We start from the raw sequence: 9868 nt of genomic DNA on the forward strand, positions 1-9868 counted from the left end.
TTAAGGCCATATTTTAAGGAACTGATAGAGAGATAACAATCAATAAAACAAAAGATGTTTGTCATGTGACTTTATGAAGAATACATATTCTTAAAGCCTCTACAGCAGACAAAACATTCTTTTGTTCTGTGCTGACGTTAGGCAAACACAGTTTTAAGCAAATAATACTAAATATAGCAAAAAAAAGCGTGGCACTTTGTAACAGCAAGGACAAAAAAAGGCAATTAAAGACAGGGAGACACAGGCTGTCAATCACTGGAGAAATCACAAAAGAGGCCAGTCATCAAATGTTGTCACCAAGCTCAGTGGGAGAAAACATGCTGGAGGAGTGATAACAAAAGCCAGCAGGGATTTCAACATTTTAAGCCTTTTTATACCCGAACAAACAAAAAGACAATGGCCAGTTTTCTGCACGTTAGTCGGGCGTTCAAGTTATACTACAAAAAGGGAAGAAGAGTGGCGAAGAAGCGATAACACGGCAAACTTGTAATTGTTTTGGCACGCCTCCAAACAAGTCGGCCCCAACATGTCCCTCATTACCACCTCTTCCAGCGCTGTGACAGGCCTGTTCTCAGGACGGAATAAATTAACGACTATCAGAGGAGACAGGAGCGACTTTCTCAGGACAAGATGAGACAAGAACTGGCATTCCTGCAGAGACACATCACCCTGCATCTGTGAGGATTTAGACCCCACAGCTGTCTCGAGCGCAGATCTGCATAAGGTAGATTCCTCTGTAATGATGGTCAACCATCCACAGTGTTTTCAACGAGACCTGAAGGTCAAACAGTCACTCTAATCCGACTCAACGCTTCAGTAACTGTATAAAATTTCAATCCAACGAAGGCACACACAAACACAGAGATGCCAGTTTTTTTCCTGCAGCATCAGCTCTCTGGTTCAAGCTTGTCTAAACAGAAACAGAACAGCAGAGTCTCAAACGAGTAACCGACAAGAAATTCACCAGAAAGCCTCATTCTTTAACCATTTCCCTTTCTAAAAAAACTCACCCTGACCACCTTGTGAAAACCCCGTTACTCTGCTTCCCAAAAGCACATTTCATCTCCTCGACCTTTAAGCTGTTGAGTTCTGAGTTTTATTTTTTTCCCCGTGTGGGAGGAAAAGCACAAACAGGTGGGATATTTGAGTCTGTTTCAAGTATGTTGCTCGGCTGCCAACAACTCCCATGACCCCTCACTGCTTACTTCTTACGCTTTGTTTTGATTGAGAGACCCCTTGTGGCTGAACAGCCATGCTTTCCGCTCTGTGAGACTGTACTTCACGGTGCGTTCATGTGGTGGCGGACTAATCAGAAAAACACTTTTCTTCCGACAGGGAAATTTGACGTAAACGCCCTCTGAGGTTGGAACAACAACCCAGTTACAGGAAACAAGTTGACGTCATACGATGCTGAAACATGGCGGACGAGAGTAAACACTGGGCTGATTGTAAACAACTTTAATCAAAGTCAGGTACTGCACATCAAGTTTTGGCTCACATAAAACTGTGATATGATATTTTAGGATTTAACCATTGAAAGCTGAGAACGATACACTTGTTTTTGCCATCCATGTTTCTCCAGGGAGTGGAACTATCCGAGGAGCACCTGAATGCAGCGTTAGCACGATAACGCTTTCAGGTGAATGCTAACGCTGGCATGCTAACCTGCTAATGTTTAGCATGTTCACCATCTTAGTTTGGCTTGTTAACATGCAAACATTTGCTAATTAGCACTGGGCACAAAATACAGATGAGGCTGTTTAGTTCTGCAGCCATTTGGTCATAAAACAGAAATCTGGACCTGACGATAGCGCTGGATGATACTGAAGTTAGCACACTTAATCCTGAAGTGAACAGCGACGTCTGTGCCTTGTCGAGACATATTATCACAGGCTCAGCGGGATTTAACATCCCTCCCACTGCGCCGCTAACAACAACTGGCTAAAAATACCTAAAACCTGAAAGATAGAAGATTGTGTGTGTCATCGGTCTAACTCTGGACTTGTTGCGGTACAAAGCACATGTTGACACAACAACATCCCACTCAGCGCTGTCTCACGATTGGTTGATTTTTCTGATGTGGCGCTGAGAATTTGTGCTGACATTTCCAGGAAAAAAAGGGACAAACAGAGAGAAAGACAGAGAGAGATGTAACAAAAGGACACAGATGGAGGGTAAGAGGGGATGAAGGAGATGGAAGCAGAGGTGGAGGAGATATATGAGTGCTGACGTGCCGCATGTTGAGAGGAAACATGCATAGACAGTCCTGCTGTCAGTGTTCAGCTCCACCAAGAGCCACCTGGGAATCCTGCTGAGCCTTTAAATGCAACCTTACAACACACACACACACGCATACACACACACACACACACACACATACACCTCTAACACCTGGATGAACTGGACGTGCGTCAGTCTGACTCGCACAGAAACATGAAACACACACATCACATGTCAGTCAACAACAATGACTTCAGCGAGTATTGATCTGTTTAATTAAGTCCCAACTCCTGTTACCCCTGGCAACGCTCCCTCTATGCCGCATCGATAGTCGCCATAGCAACTGACAGCCGGAGGAGAGACGGCCACTCTATGCTCTCATTGGACGCTCGGGCCTGACAGTCACGCCGGCCGAGATCTTATTGGCCTGGACGGGGGAGAGCGGGTCAGAGGTAAGACGACTGTGTTGTTATGAAGAGTGAAGAGAATAATACTGAGGTAAATAATACAAGGGCCTCCAGGATCCAGAGTCCATGATTAATTAAAGGGTTGTTATATTCATGTTCAGAGAGCCTTTCAGAATGACCTCTGTTGTAAAATGAGCTGCAGACTGTCGGCTTCTTTCTTCACTGTCACTCAGCGGTGTTGTTGTGGTGGCGGAGATGATTAGTCAGAAACACTCGAGTGGATCATTTTCGTCTTCTGCAGCGAAAAAAACGCTCAAACCAAAAGACGGAGGACTGAAGTGTTTGTTTTGTCTCGTCTGCGCAGAAAAAAAAAAGGATTCGACACTCACTGTGTTTTCAAGTGAGCTTCTCTGCTCCTCATCAAGGTTTATATGTTCACACATTTCATTCTTTGGCCACTTAAAGGAGAATTCAGGACTCCATGTTTAGATATTTTGATTTCTAAATGACTAAAGACCATCTGTGAGTGTCTGTGGTCCTGGCTGTGCTGTACATCCTGCACTGCTGGCACAAGTCGGCCCTTGTCTGTGACTTTTCAGCTGACCAACCGTGTGGAATCAGTGAGAGAAATCCATCTGGCTGTTCAGCAAAGCCGATCACTACACGATCTCAACCACATAATGCAGTTTCTCTTCATATTTACTCCTCCACCTCTTTCCCAGTACAATTTGAAACTTTTCATCAGACATATTCTTGATTAGAGGTGGCTTCATCAGCAACAGTGTTCTCAAAAATGTTGTTTTATCATAAAAACGGTTTGTTTATCCAGTCTTCCAGTTTTCCTTCTGTAAATGATGAATACACAGTACTGCCACCTGGTGGTGTGGAGAGTTATTCCCTCTCATGCAGTCAAGCTAGTTGGCTGTCGGTTATAGTGACGTGTGGCGACGCTACAGTCGCCCTTCGTCACACTCGCTCTTGGATGTCATTTTGTACCGTCTGGGCCTCAATAGGTGAGAGATGTTTTGGAATCGGCCCAGCCGCGACACAAGCTGTGATGATGGCAACGTGATCATTGAGCACAACTGCGATCATCAGATCACGCCCACTAAAAGTGCCTGAATTTGCCACTGACAGGCTCAGATTGTGTGTCGCCATTGTGAAGTCACCAGACTCCATCATGAACACACACTTCATTAAAACTCGAGAGAAACAAGTAAAAACCTTGGATCAACTTTCTACTACTACTACTACAAAAAAAAAAAAAAAAATCCAATTTGGTTGAAACTCTTTCCTGACAGGGTTACAGGGGGAAACAACATGGAACGTGGTAAATTAAGGGTTTATTTCAAGTTGGTGATTGCCGGAAAAACCACACACACACACACAAAAAAACCTGAAAAAAGTTCCTGTCGAGTTAAAATCCCGACACTCTCAGCCCGTCTGCGTCAAAAACAAGCATGTTTAGTGAAGCGATCTACTGGACTGATTACAAAACTTTCTGTTCCTCTCAGTCATTACACACCAAATTAATTTTATAGCTTGGATTCAAAAAAAGAGGAATTGCGTTTTGAATGGGATCTAAACTGCCTCTATATTTATCTTCCACTCGTCAGTTAGTGTCTTATGCACTGACTGACTCCTGGATATATTCTGAACAAGATAAGATTATAAAACCAGGTCACATTTACATATGTTTGCCACAAGTGAGCAAATACGCAACACACACACACACACACACACACACACACACACACACACACACACACACACACACACGATATGTCCATTCTCAGCTATAAACACTCCATTCACACTTATACTGATGAAATTCACACTTATTACGCTGTTTCTGTTGAAGCCACATCCCCAGTGGCAGACAGCCTGAAGCTGTAGCTGCCAGGTAGGTGTGTGTGTGTGTGTGTGTGTGTGTGTGTGTGTGTGTGTGTGTGTGTGTGTAGAACTGTTTCTGTGGCCTGGACTGTTTGTGCTGAATAATAATATGGACTTAGTCAACTCGTCTGATTTACAGAGGTGGTGAGTCACCGCTGGCGTCAGACGCAGGATTAACTGGGTAAATATGTGGGTCAGCAGCCGACCTCTCCTCTTATGATACCGCTGTTGCAGACACACACTTTGGTTCTGGTTTATTTTCCTCTGAAAACTCTACTGACTTACTTAACCTTCTTAACTTTTATAATCTGCAAGAGTCACTGGAACTTTTACCCCAAACTTATCCTCAGTTCCATCCTTACTTTTTTCAGTGACTGTACTCGGCTCGATCACACCGTCCACTGAAAGCAGTGACATAAACACATGTGAACCTTCGTAAAAACAATAGTCATGATAGTGATTATATGCAGTCTGCCTCTCGAGGTTCAGTGAAAAATCATCCCAACTCAAAGATTCAGATTCAGCTGGGCTCTCACAAAAACAGGGAACTGTAGAAACAGGAATGGATGCTCACATGGCTCTGACACAACACAGACGGTAAAACACAACTTAAACTGAAAAACAAGGAAGACAGGAAAGTTCTCTTTTTCCTCGGAAAAACTATAAATGAATCATGCCTGGCTGTTATGTAAATCACAAGGCCAAAATGTCAAAATATCCATTTCTGCATGGGAATTATTCAAATCCAAGCCACTGTAAGCAGATTACAGTGAGACTTTGTACCATTTAAAGGTTTATATGCGACTTTTGTAACAGTGACACACATAGAGAAGAGTTATACTTAATGAAACGACGCCATGATGTCAGTTCGTATAACAGACTGTATAAAAAAGATGGATGATGCACTGTGAATGGTCGACTGTTCTCTTCTGTATACAGTGTTTTTAACATTTTCCATCGTTCAGATAGTGTTACAGGTTTACAGACGAGCTGACAAAGAGAGAGGGGAAGACTGAAACACACAGGTGACACAGGTGGGGAGTGAAAATGAGGTCAGAGCCTCAGTGCTCTCTTTCACAAGACGGTGTTCGTCAGTCACTTTGATTTCTGGCCCAAATTCTTTCAAGCAACAAGTGTAAAAAAAAAAAAGAGCCATATCTGCCTGAAGTTAGTGTGTGTTTAGCTAACATCGCTAAGGGTTATGTATTTGTTTAAAGGACTGGGAAGTGCAGTTTGTTGGTCACGTCACACTGCATTGCTCAGGTGGGTGATACAGCCAATGGTGAGTATTTAACCACTGTAATCTATTAGTCATACCAGTCACACCTTGAGCTTCCCACATGAGCACATTTCACAGCCTACGACCTTCTGAATGCCCCTCAACGTATGTCAGACTTCAGAAAACCACCTCTGCCACCTCAGAGATCAAACTACAGGACTCGAGGGCACGGCGGAGGATCCTGCTGCTCGGAACCCGCGTGTCACCTCCTGAACCCCGTGTGTAACCTCCGCGTGACGTAGCGTCGGGGAGGTTTTGCTGTGGAAAGAGAGGGAGCGAGTGGTGCCGCAGCCTCAAAGTGCAGGCTGTCAGTGGTGCCTCAGACGGCCGTAAAGTGTCTGGTTAGGCTCAGGTTGCAGCATAATAGTCGGCTACTGAACAGCTGTGTGTTGTGTTCGCTGCCACAGAGGGAAAAATAAAAAACTCTGTGTTCCCTGCGCCCCAAACACACAACATGACCTAACATAACCTACATTTCTTGTAGCCAGTCTTGCGCCTCCCTCCCTCCCTCCCCACCGAAGTCGGCACCAACAGGTATGACACACAGTCACAGCGAGAAAGAAATGCAGACGCAATTTAGAGATTTAAGTAAAAGATACCACATAGACGCTCTGACCTTCCCCCGTGACAACACCAGTATCACAAAACAAAACCACAGCAGAAAAAATATCACCAAATATCTGCGTTCCTGCTTCCCACACACACACACACACACAGACAACACAAACACAGTGAATCACTCCTGCTTTCTGAGATGAAACTAACGCCTCTCATTTGTTCCAGAAAACTAACGAGAGCAGCTCTACCTCCAAAAAACCCATATGACCCCCCCCTCTGACCACAGGGCCGGCTTTTACAGCCCGCTAACCCACTTTCAGTTTCACAGTCAACTTCCCCCCAGCCCCTCTTTCTCTCTCCAACAGTCTTTTTAAACCAGACAGAGCAACACTGGCTGAGTCTGAAGCAACACTGTTCATGTGAAATCAAGGCAATTACGGTAGAAAGAATGAGGAAATAAACCAACAGCAATTGAGCAAGTGATTTGACTCATCAGAGTGAGACATGAACTTCATTAATTTTTTTTTTTTTTTGGCTTTACAAACGGATCTTAATGACAAGAAGTTCCTCATCAGACGTTTTAGAAAAACTTGAGCAACGCTTCCTAAGTCGAATCGAGCATCTGTGGCAGATCATAATCGCGGCTTGTCTCACGCAATTTCGTTTATTTCTGTTTTGCACGATGTGTTAATAGCTCATATTAATTGCGCAAGACGAATTCCCTGAAGGGCAAAAAAAAAAAAAGAAGAAGAGGTCATTACAGAGTTCTGGCACACTAAGTGCTCCGAGGCTCTCTGTGTGCTTAATCTCCTATCAGATAACTTGATAATCTCACACTCACAGGAGGATGGAGGGCGGAAACTGGCACAGATGAGCTCAGACAAACACCCTAAATGCCAACTATGACCTCTGTAACATTCCTTATATACGCAACAAACCGCAGTTCCAACTCTAAAATTCCCCTCTGAACACTGAAACAGATCAATTAACTGACCGACATCTCAGTCTGACAAGTCAAACATTTGCTGGTTCAGGCTCAGCACATAAAGATTTGTTGCTTTTCCCTGTTTTATTTTTTTAAGATGACTGCAACTCTTTGTTACACTGCTGCAACAACCCAATCTGAAGATCACTGCACTGATCACTGCAAAAAAAAATATCATTTGCAGTCTGACAATGAAGACTGGGGGAAAATAAGTCTGCTATTTGCTGCAGGGTCAGCAGAGTAAATCTACTACTAGATAATATCACACAAACGGAAATATGTAGACAAAGAAATCAAGACAGGAGCACAGATGAGATCTTGAGGATTAAATCACAGACTGTGACTTTAAGCGGGATGTAAGGAGCCTCTAGATGGTTATGAAAGTCTCAGTCTCTATATGACCTACATGAGTAAACAAGACATCAGGAAGAAGATGGGCTATGTCTGGTTAGTTATCAGAGTTATACTGGACACCTGTCAGTGGGTTGGATACTAACTTATACAGGTTGGATAAAACATTTAATAAAACTATTTTCATGGCAGACTGCTGAGGATGATTTGAGGAGTCAGCTTGAGGAAAGATGCCGCTCGGTAGGCTGGTTGTACGGCAAAAAATAAAGTCAGCTTCAGGAAGATCATGAAAAACAGCAGCAGCAGAAGCTTTAAATAACAGAAAATGCTCTAAGGACAGAGCTGTGAACATCATGGGTAGTTTCTTACCCGCAGTCAGGCGCTGGGCACCATCGGCAGTCTGGGTCGGAGGCGAGGCACCTCCGCAGCAAGAACTCCTCATACTTCTCCAGCAGGGCCGCGTCATCCAAGATGTCCGCCACCTGTTGCGGGGCCAGTCTCTCGGCACACTCGGGGCAGCTCAGCTGGACTCGACTCTCTGTGATTTCGATGCGGAGGTACTGCCGCAGGCAGCAGAGGCAGGAGCGGTGGCTGCACCCCAGCAGCTCAGGGAGCTGCTCGGGGGGCTGGCGCACCAGGCACAGGGGGCACTCCAGGAGGTTGCCCTCCGCGGAGGAGGGGGCTCCACCCAGGGACGGCTGGCTGGAGGACAGTGGCTTTGACGGGGTGCTGGAGGCAGCGTCCTGGGGGGTCGTGGCGGCTGTGGTGGTGGTCGTTGTGGGCGTAGCAGCTGCAGCGGCGGGCGCTGAGCTCAAGGCAGATGGGAGCAGCTGTTGCTGTGTGTGGTGGAGATGAGATAAAGGGGTGGCCGCTCCAGCCTTGGGGCCTCTGGTGCTCCGGGAGCCCCGCTTGCTGTGGAACAGGCTGTGGAAGGAGATGCGGCCCTGGCGTTTGCCCGCCGCACGGCACTTAGGGTTGGGAACGCCACTCACCGAGGAGTGAGGTGACTCCGAGTCCTTTTCTGATCCCATTTTCCCAGAAGATACACACACAGGGCCAATAATTGTCCCCTCACACAAGTTAATGTACCGCAGAGGGACACTCAGCTACACAAACACACTGTCGCACACACAAGGGAGGATCTGTCCCCTTGTGAAGCCAAACTGGAATGCAAATGCTATTGAAGTTCCTGTTACAGTACCTTGAGTCAGTCCTTTTCTTCCTTTTATGTGCAACAGAAAGCTATCAGAGGGAGATAACAGAGAGGCAATACTGAAAATGAAAGCAATTACGCAAGTTCAGAGTGAAAAAAAAAATTCCCCTTCGCCTGGCGGAGTTTTTTAAAACTTAGTGGTCAAAAGTTTCACAGAGAAGAAAATCTACCTAGTCTTTCATGTGCCAGGCAGAGATCGAGGTCAAACATTACTGTGATTCCGACTGTCATACGCAAAGATTAATATCAGTTCCAGTAAATGACTCTCCTTAAAAATAAAGGCGTGTTAAAAAAAAAAAAAAAAAAGAAAAAAAAAAAGGAGGAAACAGAAAAATCCTCCTGGTAGAGTTCAGCCTGAATGCTGTCGTAATTCCTCAGTTTGGCTCCGATTCTCGTCAGCTGCTTTCAGAGCCTCTCCTCGGCTCGTCTTCCTCTCGTGCTCGCTGAACGCCGGTGTCTCTGAACGGTCTTTTTCTGTCAGGAAGAAGAGAGCAGGAAGTTAGCACAAAGAGCATGCTCAGTATGACACACACCTCTCTTCCTCCCTCTGCTCTCTCTCTCACTCTATCTCTCTGCTCTCCTTCATTAACTCTTCTGACCCTGAACTGATCATCTCACTGTGCTAATTACATTTAAATAGACGGATTCATACTCAAATATATGTGTGTGTGTGTGTGTGTGTTAATTAACCGTAAGTTAAACGGTTAAAAAGTGCTGCTACATGTCATGAGGAGACACCCGTCAAACCGACACTTAAACACATGACATCATCAACCAGTCGGACCAATCATGTATTCATGTGAAACCAGTGTCTCTCTCTCTTTCTCTCTCTCTCTTTCTTTCTCTCTCTCTCCCTCGTTCTCTCCATCACGCTGAGCACCGCAAGCTCTTCCTCCACTTCACACTGCGCTGCTAGTGCCGTTGCCATGGTGACGCTCACTGCGAGCGAGGCAAACAGCGAC

General features: G+C 45.3%; 1 protein-coding gene across 1 annotated transcript in view; it reads right to left on the reverse strand.

The window, feature by feature from the left end:
• The window catches only part of rnf19b (ring finger protein 19B), a 35243-nt gene that overhangs the window by 12208 nt on the left and 13167 nt on the right, over positions 1-9868 (reverse strand). Inside the window, exon 2 of the mRNA XM_037093368.1 lies at positions 8063-9380. Coding sequence (XP_036949263.1) covers positions 8063-8724 — 662 coding nt within the window. The 5' untranslated portion in view covers positions 8725-9380. The remainder of the gene's footprint in view (positions 1-8062; positions 9381-9868) is intronic.

This window comes from Acanthopagrus latus, chromosome 3 (assembly GCF_904848185.1).
Source record: "Acanthopagrus latus isolate v.2019 chromosome 3, fAcaLat1.1, whole genome shotgun sequence".
Lineage (NCBI taxonomy): Eukaryota > Metazoa > Chordata > Actinopteri > Spariformes > Sparidae > Acanthopagrus > Acanthopagrus latus.